The sequence below is a fragment of the Antedon bifida genome, chromosome 4 (genome assembly GCF_963402885.1).
Source record: "Antedon bifida chromosome 4, ecAntBifi1.1, whole genome shotgun sequence".
In the NCBI taxonomy this organism is placed as follows: domain Eukaryota; kingdom Metazoa; phylum Echinodermata; class Crinoidea; order Comatulida; family Antedonidae; genus Antedon; species Antedon bifida.
The window spans coordinates 18718459-18736335 of NC_136229.1; the positions used below are offsets into that span (position 1 = coordinate 18718459).

Here is a 17877-nt window from a genome sequence, read left to right on the forward strand (position 1 = left end):
ACTACCACACATCTCTAACAATATTGTTATATTAATATAAGCTTTAATATTGCATCATGTAAACAATGATGTAGTTAAAACAAGGCAATCAAACAACAGGACACTGAGCTCGCCTTGCCAAGATAGGAACTCGTAACAGTCCTTTGATCTTATTGCTGACAAATATCAACAGATACATATTCTCCGCGGCGTGGTGTCTGTTAAGGGGCAGCCACATGCAAATCCTTCGATCACCGGAGCTCAGAATCCTATTCCTTGTTTGACACAGTAAAGTATACTGTAGGTCTAGTAGATGCCCTCGGTATACAGTCGTGATAATTTAAAGTAAAAAGTTCCAACAAAGAAGCAAGCGAACACCCCTCCCCAGGCACAGAAGAACCCCCAGTAGATATGATATGACTTGTCCGGTACTGGGCCTAATGATTCCACGGGCCACCATCTTTCTTCCATGACTACTTTTACTGTAAAAATCATGCAACCGGCTAGCGTAAAAATACCTTGAATTGAGAAAGAACAAAACGAAACTTTACAATGTCATAAAGAGCTGAGTTGTGTTCGAGATCTACATTTTACCTAAAATATGTTTTTTAAAAAGAAATAATTCATTGCCATTTTGTTTGTTTACACTCGGCTTTGTAAAATATTGATTTTCACTTATTTTTGGTGATAACTATATGCATAATTAAGTATAGTTGGTTTTACTTTTCCTTTTCACTTTGGTTAGTAGCTTTAGGCCTACGTAGCCGTTGTACACTTACCTGCGAGAATAAAGAAATAGCCTGAACATAACATGAACGATTTATTCTGAAATCTTATAGTTAATATTGCTACTACTTCCGAAATAAACGATATTAAAGTTCCAAGCGTCATCAGTATTACAGACGATAACATTAACTCTGTAACCAAAGAAAAGCGTGATTTAATTTTTAGGCGTTAAAGCTCTGTCTACACTATTACACTAGTTTGACAAAAAAAAGTACGATGTGCCCAAATATGGTAGTGATATATCCAAATATGGTAGTGATACGACATCATCATATCCATATATGGGCACATCACACTTTTATGTCACATCAAGTTTGATAGTGTAGACCACCGAAAGGAACAACTTATTTATGGGTAGACCTTAGGACTTTCAGAAAACCGTTTGGTCCAATAAAAGTGCGCTAGCTCTTGTACCACAAGTTTCTTCACCTCTTCTCTAGGCCTAGATAACTGTTTCCTGAAGAATACATGATCTTTATGAGCTTATTTGAAATTTGGAGACAATGTTTGTTTTCTTAATGAGTTGAGGTTTGAGGGTTCATTTCCCCAAAGCATCAAAATACGAGTAGGCCTAGGCCTAAACCTAAAACTATTATATTTTTCTGTATGCGTTTAAGTGCCGTTAGCTTACCATATAAAAGAATGTAGTAGTCATATCCTGGGCCTTGCTGAGGCTTTTCTAAATAATCAATCATTTCACATTCTGATTCTACAATGAATAAAAAAAGAGAAAAAAAACCATTAGAATAAAGCGCAAAAATGAAATAGTTTCTTCATAAGACATAGTAAAAACATCGAAAGCCATTATTCATGATCTAGGCCCATATGCCTACAAATTAAAAACACTTATATCTCAATATAAATGACCTTATGCAAATCCATTTCGTTTATTTTGATTTGAATAAGTAAAACCAAAAATAGTATTATTTGTCATAGCACCAACACAAAGGTACAATTTTTCCCCTGTCACCACCAGAAAGAGAGACATTGTATTGTATTTTGACGCGACTTATGTCTATTCGTGCTGTCGCTAAGTACGTTATAATATTCACCACGCCTACCTGTATTAGCTGTCAAACCAATAGTGGATGTATAGTAGCACTTTCTCCAGACACCCTCATACATTATCAGGTTCGTCCTGTTGTAGTTTCCGTACTCATGTTTGACCCAGTACGCTGACAGGGTCCCGACCCCCGTCGCAAGAAAAGTGATAAACCCTAAAGCTGAGAAGGGTACCGTGTATTTACTGTAAGGTTGCCAATAGTCAACTGGGTAGTGCGCCATGGTTAGGCCTGTAACTTTATGTGGCATATACGCCTATAGGTGATATCGATGCGTGCCGAGGTTTACGCCTTGTTAAACGTGCCATTGTTATTGATATATCCATGGATTAGCGGCCTTATTCATTTCGGATAAATCATGAATAGAAAGAGTTTAAATCAACACTAGATTCTTTTGTGATTTATACGTCAACTGGAATATGAATGAACGAGGGAACAAAATGTAATACTACAGTATAATAAATAACAACGATAAAGGCCGATACAATTTTCAACAATATTGACCCCGTCATCCACCTTCGTTGTACAGTTTTCTATTTATATATTATCTGAAAGTCAAAAACTATGTCGACAATAAACATATAACGTGTATTACGTTTATGCCTGAAAGCGTACTTTTATTTCTTAAGATTTACTTAGAGCACAATATTATACTAAAAATCGTATTTTTTTATACTTTACGTTCAAAACTAAGACCATTCAGACCGCTTAAGAAAGTTCTTAAGCTAATTCATTATAGAGGGCGTTAGTTCTAAAAGAATGATCTGTTTAGGAAGTTTAATTTAATTCATTCACATTTATTCAGCAATATAAATATTTACATTACAGGGATTTTACAGAGACAAGTGATTGTCTGTAGTCGTAAAACACTTTAGAATAAAACAAATATTACCACAAAAAGAAAAAAAAATATAGCCAAAAGAATAAATACATATAATATAAAACGAACTAATACGTACTGTGTGTACACTTTCACACACCACGCATAATATATGCATATTGAGTGAAGCATTTTAAGTACCGTAATTTATGGCAAGCCTCAGCTGTCTGAAGTATTCAAAATATTATATTATTATATCATTTTTTTATTATATTATATATTGTATTGTAATGAATTATACGTTTTGCATTATATTACTTGGTTTTAGCATTATATTATATCTATTTCTAATATATTATGTGAAAAATGTAACAAATTATTGAGTTTTTGTATTATATTATTCGGTTTTGGCATTATATCATGAACATTTACTATTATATTATTAATAAAATACATTATATTATAATATAATTGTATTATGTTAAACGCATTTACCTTACTTTATAACATACAACATTATTATATTATACGGATTCGTTAGTTATATTATTATTTTGTATGATGTTTATTATACGTCACGACTTATTTCAGTTCTTCTAACTCTTTCTCTCCCTCCCCCTGCTCACTAACAATCAGCGGCAGAATCTGAATTGTGTGACTGTTGAAGAATAACTAATTATCTTTACTACGTACTAGGCCTAGGCCTACTAGGGGATCTAGCCTAGACGTAGCTAGTTAGACAAGTGACCAAGGACCACCGGACAGCTACAACTAATACTACAATACAATAATACTACTACAATAACTAATACTGCTACTACCTAGGCCTAGCTAGTAGAGTACTAGGTAGCTACTACTAGGCTCTAGGGCGTATGTATGATGTTAACTACTAGGCCTAGGGCCGCCTACTAGTACTAGGCTAGGCCTAGACTTAAGTTGTAGTAGGCTAGGGCCGGGCCTGCTGCCTTAGGCTAGGCTACTACTACTACTAGGCAGTCAGCCCATGATGGGTACGAGTAAGCCAAAATGTTGGATAAGTAAACCAAAATTTGGGTACGAGCGAGTTGGCATGGGTACGGGTTGACCTGTATCCTTCTAGGCCTAGCTAATTGTACTAGGCCTAGGACTCAAGTAAGTCTACGCTACCCAGTCCGGCTACAATATGGTTTATTTTGTTTTATAGCTTTATTGATAGCTGGGTTCAAATCTGGGTTGGGATGGCTTTTTCTCATTCAAAAACAGATTTCCTTATCATAATAAAATAATATATGAATTTATTTGTAATATTGTAATGTATACATAATATAAGTAATTGCCATTGCATTTATTATTATTTATTATATATTATACGGTTACCCCTTAATTATACTATAGTATAATTTCCTTGTTATATTTTACAATATTTTCTTCATAATTCTACAATTTTGTCTTTCACAGCACAAATTTATCATACTGAATCATCACACACCAAGTCTCATAAATTTCTACTGTATTTGTCCAAGCTACTCCAGCTACATGGTATTGCCTTGAGGCTAAACTACACGGTATACTGGCACTACCATTATTCCTGGCTCGTCAACCTGGACCACATAAGCACAGTTTCAGTTTATTTACCATTTCAATTTCTGAACATAAGAGATGAACAACTTATATGGATGGATAACCGTAAGAGCGAAGCTCGTTTACCGGTCACCCGTTAGTGCAGTAACATTACGGACAACATAAAGACAGGACAAAGGTGCAATACATGTGAACACTTGTGTTTGCAACCCCTTGGATAAAATAATATATTTATATAAAGGAGAAAGTTAGATATTATAATATTTCTTTTCGATCATACAATGATAATTTTAAAATTAATTAAATCCTAAGAAGTCATACTACTGATTCAAAATAGTGACTGACTTACACCCTGTGGTCAAGACTTGCTCTTATGCTTATTTCCTCCAACATACAGAGTACATAGGACTATTTTTATTCATAACTGTTGAATTGCATCCCAATACACAGTACCTATTGGTATTATATCTAAAAATACAAAGGCAACTAACACAGATAGTTCCATATATACAGTACTCTCTTATAAATAGATGTATCTCTCCAATCTACTCCCAACTACCTAATCTAATAATAGTACTATTAGCATACTACTATACACTTTGTAGACAAGAAGTAAGTTGTATACACCTAGAGGACTTATGGTAGTACAGTCAAACGCCCTCTCACTGGCCCGGTCAACATAATCTATACCTAGATTATTGCAGTAATTAAAGTACATTATTACAGAGATTTTTTTTTTGTTGCAGAAATCAAAGTTATGTGTATAGAAAGCAGTACTCGTATTAAAAACTAAGCAGGTTGTACTCTTGAACGCAAACTGGCAGGATATTTTGAATATTTTTTATTGTTGAAATGAATGGAATCCTAACTTCATTTTCTACGAACTGGAGACGAAGACATATTATGACCCTTTTATTTAAATTTATTTGAATAGACCTCCATGTAAATTCATTAAAGGCTACATGATTGTTTTATATTTTAATATGTGATACTAATAGTAGAAAATTATTGTGTATAATGAGGACTAAGAATCTGATATTCACTTGCATTCTCATCTTTTTAAAATTTTATTTATAATGCTGGTAATGAGTTTAAAATTTAATTATATTGACTAGTTTTGATAATAATTATGTCCTTATAAATTCATTTACATTTCTTTTGTGTAATATAGTTCATATATTATGTATTAAATAAATTGGTAAGGCCCTGTACTGTTATTATTTAAGGAAAGTTTATATACACTTATTTTATGCCTACCAATATTAGTATAATTGTTTATATAAATATTTTGTCTAATTGCCTTGATTTTTTGTATAGGCCAATGGCATCAATGTTTTTCTCAAAGCAAATTAGCCTAATAATGCCACATTTAGACACATGATTCTTTGATTTCTGATATTCTGTACTTGTGTATGCATTACTAAAATAACCTAGTAGTTAATATATTTCATTTGTAATGTATGTATAAACATTCATTTTTTTTTCACATTTTTAAATTTAAACATTATTACAATACCTACCTTTCTGATATTGTTACTATTGTATGATATTTTTTGAGGCAGATTGTTTTCAATAAAAAAAAATTTTAACAAACAATTATTTTGACTTATACTGTACTATGTTAGTTCAGGAGATGAAGTGTGTGTGGGCAGAATCTGGTGTGAGGTGTATATTTGTCACTTTAAGACCTAAATTAGATGTTTTCTGAAGAAAAGAAGTAAAAGGATACGCTTTCAAACAACTCCAAGAAGATTCACACAAAAATAATTACTTTCCAATAAAATAGTATAACAGTGTATATTACAGTACATTGAATAAACTCGAGCGGAAAAATAACGCACATAAAAAAACATTCATTTTCTTGTCGAAAGGTGCCCTCTCTAGTTTTCTATTAATTTATTAATAATTATTATTAATTAATGAGTAATATGAACATATTTTTAACATTCAATGCTGGAAACTGGTTCTACTCCTAACAAAGTTTCATACCTCCAAATTTCATCAACGTATTCAAAGCACTTAAATAAATATCATTTAACATTACAAATCCAGGTTTTGATAGAATTTTGCTTAAAAACATATACAAAAAACATCGATAAAAAATACTTTTCGTATTCAAAAACATTTGATACTTGGTATAAATGTTCAATATAGGTTGCTCCATCCATATTGCAAAAAAAAAATAACTATCAAGCCATATCACTGATTTTTTAAATTTACGTTTTTACAAAATGTACACTTATGAAAGACTATACAATTCCAACTCATTTTTTTGAAAAAACAACCAACAAAAAACGTTCATGAATGCAATTTTGTTTCTGTGAATAGAGCAACCTATAGTGAACATTTATACCAAGTATCATCTGTTTTTGAATACGAAAAGTATTTTTTATCGATGTTTTTTGTATATGTTTTTAAGCAAAATTCTATCCAAAACCCGAATTTTTTATGTTAAATGTGATATTTAGTATTGAAGTGCTTTGAATACGTTGATGAAATTTGGAGGTATGAAACTTTGTTAGGAGTAGAACCAGTTTCCAGCATTGAATGTTAAAAATATGTTCATATTACTCATTAATTAATAATAATTGTTAATAAATTAATAGAAAACTATAGAGGGCACTTTTCGACAAGAATATGAGTGTTTTTTTATGTGCGTTATTTTTCCGCTCGAGTTTATTCAATGTACTGTAATATACACTGTTATACTATTTTATTGGAAAGTAATTATTTTTGTGTGAATCTTCTTGGAATTGTTTGAAAGCGTATCCTCTTACTTCTTTTCTTCAGAAAACATCTAATTTAGGTCTTAAAGTGACAAATATACACCTCACACCACCAACCTCCAACACACCAGATGCCCACACACATTTCATATCCTGAACTAACATAGTACAGTATAAGTCAAATTAATTGTTTTAATTTTTTTTTATTGCTGCCTCAAAATATATTATAAAATAGTAACAATATCAGAAAGGTAGGTATTGTAATAATTTTTAAATTTAAAAATGTGAAAAAAAACTTAATGTTTATACATACATTACAAATGAAATATATTAACTACTTGGTTATTTTAGTAATGCATACTCAAGTACAGAATATCAGAAATCAATGAATCATGTGTTTAAATGTGGCATTATTAGGCTAATTTGCGTTGAGAAAAACATTGATGCCATTGGCCTATACAAAAAATCAAGGCAATTAGACAAAATATTTATATAAACAATTAATACTAAGTAGGCATAAAATAAGTGTATATAAACTTTCCTTAAATAATAACAGTATAGGGCCTTACCAATTTATTCAATACATAATATATGAACTATATTACACAAAAGAAATAATGATTATCAAAACTAGTCAATATAATTAAATTTTAAACTCATTACCAGCATTATAAATAAAAATTTTTAAAAGATGAGAATGCAAGTGAATATCAGATTCTTAGTCCTCATTATACACAATGATTTTCTACTATCACATATTAAAATATAAAACAAACATATAGCCTTTAATGAATTTACATGAAGGTCTATTCAAATAAATTTAAATAAAAGGGTCATAATATGTCTTCGTCTCCAGTTGTTGCAAAGAAGTTAGGATTCCATTCATTTCAACAATAAAAAATATTCAAAATATCCTGCCAGTTTGCGTTCAAGAGTACAACCTGCTTAGTTTTTAATACGAGTACTGCTTTCTATACACATAACTTTGATTTCTGCAAAAAAAAAAAAAAAATCTCTGTAATAATGTACTTTAATTACTGTAATAATCTAGGTATAGATTATGTTGACCGGGCCAGTGAGAGGGCGTTCGACTGTACTACAATAAGTCCTCTAGGTGTATACAACTTACTTCTTGTCTACAAAGTGTATAGTAGTATGCTAATAGTACTATTATTAGATTAGGTAGATTGGAGAGATACATCTATTTATAAGAGAGTACTGTATATATGGAACTATCTGTGTTAGCCGCCTTTGTATTTTTAGATATAATACCAATAGGTACTACAGTATGTATTGTATGATAAAAAAGAAATATTATAATATCTATCTTTCTCCTTTATATAAATATATTATTTTATCCAAGGGGTTGCAAACACAAGTGTTCACATGTCTTGTTATGTATTGCACCTTTGTCCTGTCTTTATGTTGTCCGTAATGTCACTGCACTAACGGGTGACCGGTAAACGAGCTTCGCTCTTATGGTTATCCATCCATATAAGTTGTTCATCTCTTATGTTCAGAAATTGAAATGGTAAATAAACTGAAACTGAAACTGTGCTTATGTGGTCCAGGTTGACGAGCCAGGAATGATGGTAGTGCCAGTATACCGTGTAGTTTAGCCTCAAGGCAATACCATGTAGCTGGAGTAGCTTGGACAAATACAGTATGATAAATTTGTGCTGTGAAAGACAAAATTGTAGAATTATAAAGAAAATATTGTAAAATATAACAAGGAAATTATACTATAGTATAATTAAGGGGTAACCGTATAATATATAATTAATAATAATAAATGCAATGGCAATTAGGGCCTAGGTACTATTACAAATAAATTCATATATTATTTTATTATGATAAGGAACTCTGTTTTAGAATGAGAAAAAGCCGTCCCAACCCAGATTTGAACCCAGCTATCAATAAAGCTATAAAACAAAATAGACCATATTGTAGCCGGACTGGGTAGCGTAGACTTACTTGAGGCCTAGGCCTAGTACGATTAGCTAGAAAGAAGGATACAGGTCAACCCGTACCCATGCCAACTCGCTCGTACCCAAATTTTGGTTTACTTATATCCAAAATTTTGGCTTACTCGTAACCATCATGGGCTGGCTGCCTAGTAGTAGTAGTAGTAGCCTAGCCTAGCCTAAGGCAGCAGGCCCGGCCCTAGCCTACTACAACTTAAGTCTAGGCCTAGCCTAGGCTAGTACTAGTAGGCCTAGGCCTAGTAGTTAACATCATACATACGCCCTAACCCCCCTAGAGCCTAGTAGTAGCTAACCTACCTAGTACTCTACTAGCTAGGCCTAAGTATTAGCAGTAGTAGTTATTGCATTAGTAGTATTATTGTATTGTAGTATTAGTTGTAGCTGTCCGGTGGTCCTTGGTCACTTGTCTAACTAGCTACGTCTAGGCTAGATCCCCTAGTAGGCCTAGGCTAGGCCTAGTACGTAGTATAGTTATTCTTCAACAGTCACACAATTCAGATTCTGCCGCTGATTGCTAGTGAACAGGGGGAGGGAGAGAAAGAGTTAGAAGAACTGAAATGAGCCGTGACGTATAATAAACATCATACAAAATAATAATATAACTAACGAATCCGTATAATATAATAATGTTGTATGTTATAAAGTAAGGTAAATGGGTTTAATATAATACAATTATATTATAATATAATGTATTTTATTAATAATATAATAGTAAATGTTCATAATATAATGCCAAAACCGAATAATATAATACAAAAAGTCAATAATTTGTTACATTTTTCACATAATATATTAGAAATAGATATAATATAATGCTAAAACCAAGTAATATAATGCAAAACGTATAATTCATTACAATACAATATATAATATAATAAAAAAATGATATAATAATATAATATTTTGAATACTTCAGACAGCTGAGGCTTGCCATAGTAATTCAATAAAATGTCTCTTTTAACATATTTTTTTAGCATTTTATAATTTTTAACAATATCTAGGTAATTTTTACAGAGCTTGTTACAACCGTTAATGTAGAAAACGCCAGCTAATGTCGAAACAACCGTTAATGTAGAACAACCCACCGCTTATGTAGTAAAACCTCCAGCTTATGTAGAAACACCAACAGCTTATGTAGTAAATAAAAATCAACACCAGCTAATATAGAAACAGTCATCAGCTTATGTAGAGTAACGAATATTGCCTCCCAGCTTATGTAGTTACTATCGCCAGCTAATGTAGAAAATGTTATATATTTTACAAAAATGTCTCATTTATGTGCAAATGCATCGATCTTTACTTAGCTATCAGTCTTTCCACCTCTCGTAAGCAACCAACTTTCTAAAACGACCACACATCGTAATAAGCTACCATCTCTGTTAAGGGACCGCTTCTCATAATCGACCACCTCTCGTAAGGGATCACCTCCTCTCATAAGGGACCACTTCTCATAATCGACCACCTCTCGTAAGCGACCACCTCTCTCAAGGACCACACCTCTCGTAAATGACCACCTCTTTTAAGGGACCACGACCTCTTTCTCTCTATTAAAGGTGAATAAAAAAAGCTGAATCAGAAGCTGTCTGTCTGTCCTCCTTGGTCAGTTGATAAGCGAAGACATTAGCTGGCGTTTTCTACATTAGCGGTTGTAACAGAGCTCGTTCCATAGTTTCGGTCCATGTATACTGATAAAATGTTGACCAGACGTTAACCTAGAGTATGGTTGTTCTATGTTACAAATTGAGTCATGTAATGGGAAATAATTAATATGAATTGTGTGTAGTGTATTATTAGTAATTACAGTAATTATTTTGATAATCGCAGCCATATATACAAATAATACAATATTTCGACAGTCAGAACAAATTATTTTAATGAGTACCTACCGATAATAAATTATATTATGCTTTATTGAATCGTTTCATAAACGAGATAGTTTTATCAATAAAGTCATAAAAGTTAATGCGCTTAGTATTAGACAGCTTAAGTGCTTACTTTATTTACAATTGATATCAAACACCGCGTGTGGTGTAAAGGTCAACAATAAAAAAGTGGGTAAAAGTTGCGAATCATTTTGGCAACCATCATAATTCAAAATGGCAGCGCGCAACAAGGCACTGTGTGCGCTTCTTCTCTCTCTGTTTGCATGGGGTTTATATGATGTTATTGTAAATGTTGAAGAAAACAGTTGTTCTATGACATATATGTTTCAATACCCAACATACATGGTAAGGTTTAATCTTGTTTAAATGGATATTTTCGTCTCAAAAGGCTAGACTACGCCGACTACTCATGCTAGGCCTCCCACCATCAGACTCTCTGGTGGTGCTCTCCTCTCTGACTGAGGTTTTGATAGCTAGGTAAATACAGTAGGTTCAAGTGAATGCTGCAAACTCTAGTTATGGAAGATAGGCCTAGCAAGCTAGGAAACGGACCCAATTGCTAGCAACATCATATTGTTATTGAGTAACCGACTGATAAATTTAATAATAATTAGTATAAACATGGAGTTATAAAATTATAACTCCATGGTATAACAAATATTAATAAATGAATAATAATTTTAATAAAATGTTAAAGAATAGGCCTATTTTATAAAAATAAAATTCATCCAATAATTTTATTATTTATGTGTGTGTCATGTAGGCCCAATTTACTACACTAGTAGGCATAGGAAGTAGGCCAACTCTTAGTTTGAGCTTTTATTTACTAACAAAAATTGACTTTAAACTAAAATCTTCAAATGTGTTAATTCAATAATTGCTGCATGCATGATGATATTTTAGAATAAATACAGTTTAATATCATAACTTATTTATAAATGAACCCCTTGTTTAGATAATAATAATTGGTTTTTTTCAAGCCTGTACCCGGAATAAAAGAAGAGATACAAAATGCATTTCCACGATACGCCTTATACCTGTATGGAGAAGGAGAATATGCCAAGAGGTCCAAGTAAGTTAAAACTCATAAAATACTGTACATATGCAGGTTTAAAGTAACATAACATGTTAAAAGTTTAGACTATTTTTAAATCATTAAATTCGGTTCAAGAAAAACTTTTATTTATTTTTTACTACAGTATCCTCCCAGGCCTTACAGAACTGTATCAATGGGTACAGACAGTACCATAATTTCTGATACAAAATTCTATTAATAATCGATGGTTCAAATTACAAACTGCAGAAAGTTCATTAAATTGGCAGAATGTGGTTATACAGACAAAGTTATCATGCATTATTTACACAAGAACCACAAAGATATGGTCAATACATTATAGATAAGTTTAATCTATCAAACATCATACTCTCTTTTACTAATCTCTGTTTAAACTAATTTATGTTTGCTTTCATTGGGTGACTCATTGTAAGCATTTTACAACTTGTAGTATGTCCTAACCACTTTGAGGTTTTCTGGATACAGTATAAAGGTCAACACTAAGCACAGGTTCTGAATAGAAGGTCTGACCTTCTATTCAGAACCTGTGCTTCTTGCGTGAAAAGCATCATGGATAATCATCCTATGCCCCCTTCATGTTGTGTATATTCAAATTGCATGCTCTTCCCCAATGTCACATCCTTTCACTGTAGCCATACACTACACTGTGGCTGTTGCTCTAATGGAAGAGGTACAGTCACCCCTTTTCAGATATCTTCCCACCATCTCCCTATATTTTACATACTACTACTTGTTAATTTTTAGAGGCTGTGATTATGTTATAGAGATGAAAATAGTTTATTTATAATACCAGAGGTCGAAATAGGATGCATTGAATATTAAAAGTATAGAAAAAAATCTCAAGCATTCAGTTTGTTGACTTTAGATTGACTGTTAACCCTGTGTTTACACTAGGTAAATCAGTCTGTACAACTTTTTCCCTTATAAATACTCTTTAGAAACCTCAATGAATAATACAGTGAATGAATATACAGTATTATCAGTTAAAAAACATTTAAAGACTTTATTTTATCACTACCATATTTAGACATATTACTACCATATTTGGGGACATTACACTTTTATTGTCAAACTAGTTTGATAGTGTAGACAGAGCTTTAACCACACTAGTACAGTAAACATTTTTTTCTCAATGAAACTTGCAAACATTGCAGTTAGTAACAAAATCTCTGAATGAAATACTAGTTTTTCTATAGGAATACAATGTCTGGTATTGTAAAGTTATATTTTCAGACATGGGCATACCCAGCATTATTACCAATAAGGGAAATTAGATATGATCTCAAATAATATTTAAATATATTATTGGTCATACCAGCTAAAATAATATACAGTATTCATTTCCACCATTTACTGTGATACAGATTTTATGTTTTTTGTGGTTAATAATACTGCTACACTGTTATTTATTTATTTATTTTTTTTTATTTTATATCTTTAGGCAATGTGGCCAAGGATTACCAATAGTGAATTAATCACTGTCCTATCAGATAGGTGGTAATCCCCCTGATACAGGGGCTATTTTATGAACCAGTTCACCGGGGTAACCCCCTACTCTTTTTTGAATAATGAACTGGGTTCTTTAAAGTGCACACAGATTATAACTGTGTACACTGGACCTACGGTTTATAGTCCTTATCCGAGAAGACTTGTTCCACCACCAGAACTAGGAGCGAGTCAGCCTCGAACCCTTGCCGATGTTGTTGGCTCTTTAGGTACGGTAAACGGCGCCCCTGCCTTAACCGCTCGGCCATTTGACTCGCTTTACTGGTAGTAGTATCTTTATATTGTTAACAATGTAGTTTGAAACAATCACAGTAGTTTCTTTCAATACTGTTAATAATAATAATAATAATAATAATAATAATATAATTATTGCAAACATGAATTTTTATTTTTATAAATTAAAAATATTAATAATTATATTCAATCTTATTCCAATGAAAATTATTCAAAATCATTTAAAAATAAACCCTTCTCATTTGAGACACCCATATTCAAGAGATACCATTTTAAAAGTAGATGCTTTGTGAAACAAGAGGGGAAAATAAATCCTACTAAGGAGACCCTTTGTTGGGTCCATCTTGATATAAAATACATTTGTTGCATCTTTGAAATGAAACTTTTTTTTTATAAATAATTTCTAAAATAATACAATATATCAATATTAAATTGTGTCATTATTTCTGTTGTAGGAATATGAAGCTAGATGGCATACCTGTTCTATTCATCCCAGGCAATGCAGGCAGCTATAAACAAGGTACTTTATCCAGACAGGTTCATTTCTTTCATTACATTGAGCTTATAATATTAATTAAGGGATAATTTCGGTACTCACAAAAGTGTCCACTTAATAGTAGTGTCCCCTGAATATTGGTTGCTTATTAGTTAACATTATAACATTTATTGTTCGCCATTCATTTTACAGAGTATTGAAAATCCCAAAAGAGGCATTCTATTATAAAATTGTCTTTCAATTAACTCCCAATCTATTTTAACTTCTTGTGGTTTACCCCTGCATTCAGTTTATCCCCACAGATTTATAATATTTTTCTACTCCTACTAAGGCTCTGTCTACACTATCAAACTTTATGTGACAAAACAAGTGATGTGCCCGTATAAGGACATGATGATGTCATATCAACCAATATCAATATGACTACCATATTTGGGCACAATTTTTTTGTCGAACTAGTTTGATAGTGTAGACAGAGCTTTAGAGTTTTACTACCATCTTGTCTCTCTACTTTCATTAAAATTGAATTCTTTAAATCTTTGTATTACAGTGAGATCTCTTGGTTCAGTGGCGTTACGCAAAGCTGAAAAGAACAGTTTTCATTTTGATTACTTTTCGGTGGACCTTGATGGGGAGCTGGTAGGCATGTATGGAGGGTTCCTACAACATCAAACAGGTGATTATAATATACAGTGGCAAGTATTCTTTTATTAGAGGGTGGAGGGGATATAGTGATAATAAAAAGGTTTAAATACCTCTGCGTATCAGATTCTCTTTTGCTCACAAGAGTCTAGCTACATTTGTTTTGTGTACAAAGTTTTTGTAGGCCAAGCAGATTACATTTGGTATGAATATATACTAGATTCAGTGTACATCAATCCCAATACATAATTACAGTAATCTTGTTTATGCAGAACCCTTGCCATCAATTATATACTGAAATTGTAACTAGACATGAAACTCGTCACTTTGACGAGTTAGTTATCCGCACCACGACAAACGCCACGTGCACGTCATACGTTGGAATATTGCACACAGATAAAGATTATGGATTTATGACAAGAACTGAAGAATATGACATGCTGTTAGTGCTGAATTTTGTGTCATATAGTATATACATGCAAACAGTATAAGCTGTATACATATTACATACAGTGTAGAATAGGTGAAATTACGGGACCCGCCATTTATTCCAATTTTTAACATGGCGACGGTATCAAAATGAAACACTTAGATAGCAATTTCAGAAGGAAATTATCTCAGGAACAACATATTAACGTGTAGAAGAAATTTGAATACGTAAAATATAGATGCGCACCCTTTTAAATGTGATGAACTATTACGCAAAATATGAAAATACGACTTTTTTTATTCAACTGGCCATATGATGACGTCACAACATCCGATTGGCAAAATGTTTACATGAATTCGTATCTACAATCCAATAGCTTCCAGAAAACGTTTTAATCGTGATTATCACATTTTATTCTTACGAGCTATTACAGATTAAAATTTACTGTAAAGATGAAATTAATGACCCACGTAATTAAAATTTTTAGGCATGATGACGTCATAAAAATTAAAATATTTTTATCTCATGCTAAAGAAAGTTGATTGACCTACACAATATATAAATGTAGGAGAAAAAGGAATACAGATAAGCGCGATGCGCTCCATTGAATGTGATGAGCAATAACGAAAGAGACAAAAATCCTATATTTTACATTCGTGTGGCCATACGATGACATCACAATGTTTTTTTAGCCTTATTGATGCATGATCCGATATCTACAACTCATCAACTTCTAGATTTTGTAATAAAAATAAACGGTTAACGGTTTACTTTAGAAACTATGACTGTTTAAAAAAAGACATAATTTTGACGATTTTTTAAGCTTTTTCATAAAAAACGCGCACGAATTGTCTAATTCAACGTGTTCGTATGGCGTTATTTAAACTGGAAAAGGTCTAAATTGTTTTCAAAATCACTGGGAAAGGCTTGAAAAATATAATTCAAGAGACAAAAATATGTTTTTAACGCTATGTGCGCACCGCGCGCATAAAAAATTGCGCGCCCGTGGGAATTTTTGACATGCTCAAAATGACAAGAAACGCGTAAAAAGTTGATTAGAAATTAATTTTGCGCATTTTGAAATTTTAAATGCGCGTGCGCGCGTAACTTCTTGTGAAACATGCCATTTTTAATCCGTAGAAAGTTTGCCCCTGATATGACTTAAATTTTGTCAAAGTGTCAATACTAAATGACTTTTGGTTTTTAATCTATGATCAATCATTGAAATTCATAAAATTGCGCATAAGTCATGTTGCGCAACTATGACGTCATTCAAAAATAGGAGGTGCACAACTTCACGTAAATGCCCATATGTTGTCAAAGTTATGAAATGTTATGTTTACACATTTTAGAGGAACACGACTCACAAAAAGGAAGGAAGGAAAGAAGAATAATACAGAAAACTAGATTTGAACTCGTCACTTTGACGAGTTCGGGTTATCCGCGCAAACGCAACATGCACATACTTAACCATATGAACCTCGACAATTATTATGCCATCCTATGACATGAAATAAATGTTTACAGTGCTGAATTGTACCTATTATGTAGCATACATCATATTACAGTATTTTACAGAATAAACTGTATATGTTATATACAGTGTAGCATAGACAAAATTACGAGACCCATCTTTTAAATCCAATTATTAACACGATGACGTCATCAAATTGACATATAAAGATAACAATTTTAGAAGATAATTATCTAAATAATTACATTAAATCAAATTTGAAGAATTTTGGGCACGTAAAAGTGAGATGCGCTCTATTTAATATGATGAGCAATAACGAAAGAGTAAAAAATCCTATATTTTACATTCGTGTGGCCATACGATGACGTCATAACATCCGAGTGGTAAAGGTTCTGCATGAATTCATATCTACAACATATCTGCTTTCATATTAAATTTAAAAAATTGGGGGTCGTGGATGATCCTGAGGAGCTATAATAGATTAAAAATAGGCTTAATTTTGACAATATGTTGTCACTTTTGCAACTAAAACGCGCGCAAATGGTCTAAATCAACGTGTTCGTATGACGTCATTTTAATTTGAAATGATGTAAATCTTTTTTAAAATGACTAAGAAAGGCTGTAAAATCATAATTCAAGAAAAAAACACATGATTTTCATGCTCCGTGCGCACCTTACGCGTAATTTTTTTCGCGCGCGTGGGAATTTTTGACATGTTCAAAATGTCATGATCAGCGTAGAAAGTTGATTAGAAATTAATTTTGCGCATTTTGAAATTTTAAATGCGCGTGCGCGCGTAACTTCTTGTGAAACATGCTATTTTTAATCCATAGAAAGTTTTCCCATGATATGACTTAAATTTTCACCAAGTGTCAATACAAAATGACTTTTGGTTTATAATCTATGATCAATCATTGAAATTCATAAAATTGCGCGTAACTTACGCTGCGCGACTCTAACGTCATATAACGAAGTTTCTTGCACATCTACAGCTACAGGTCAATCTTTTGACAAAGTTATACAATGTTATGTTGACAAGGATGAGAGATATGCATGCAACAAAATTCCGGGAAAGAAAGAAGAACAAAGAAGATGAAAAAAAAAAAGATATTTACAATCACAAGGGTTATCCGCAACTTCTAAGTTGCGGATAACCAAAAAATATTGATCTCATACAATTACAAGGAGTTATCCGCTTGGTATACCAAGCGGATAACTAA

At 32.4% G+C, this 17877-nt stretch overlaps 2 protein-coding genes across 5 annotated transcripts in view; one reads left to right on the forward strand and one right to left on the reverse strand.

Annotated features, from left to right (window-relative positions):
• Window positions 1-272: 272 nt before the first annotated feature.
• On the reverse strand, window positions 273-2232 carry LOC144841158 (uncharacterized). The gene is made up of 4 exons (XM_078697378.1): window positions 1827-2232; window positions 1397-1474; window positions 759-896; window positions 273-497 (listed from the first exon to the last, which is right to left on the reverse strand). Exons 1-4 carry the CDS (start codon window positions 2074-2076, stop codon window positions 286-288), a joined length of 678 nt encoding a protein of 225 aa, XP_078553504.1. The 5' UTR covers window positions 2077-2232; the 3' UTR covers window positions 273-285.
• Window positions 2233-11013: 8781 nt separating this feature from the next.
• LOC144841134 (GPI inositol-deacylase-like) overlaps window positions 11014-17877 on the forward strand; it is a 29352-nt gene continuing 22488 nt past the window's right edge. For all 4 annotated transcript variants that reach the window (XM_078697328.1, XM_078697330.1, XM_078697331.1 and 1 more), the window contains exons 1-4: window positions 11014-11145; window positions 11781-11872; window positions 14071-14135; window positions 14662-14787. In XM_078697328.1, coding sequence (XP_078553454.1) covers window positions 11014-11145; window positions 11781-11872; window positions 14071-14135; window positions 14662-14787 — 415 coding nt within the window. The remainder of the gene's footprint in view (window positions 11146-11780; window positions 11873-14070; window positions 14136-14661; window positions 14788-17877) is intronic.

Bases quoted from the DNA above. Each gene is read 5' to 3' on its own strand.
- LOC144841158 (XM_078697378.1), bottom strand. From the start codon at position 2,076: ATGCCACATAAAGTTACAGGCCTAACCATGGCGCACTACCCAGTTGAC. The intron at 1,475-1,826 runs GTAGGCGTGGTG...TATTCATTGTAG, and splicing joins TGGTTTGACAGCTAATACAG to AATCAGAATGTGAAATGATT. The intron at 498-758 runs GTAAGTGTACAA...TCTCAATTCAAG, and splicing joins CTATTTCTTTATTCTCGCAG to GTATTTTTACGCTAGCCGGT.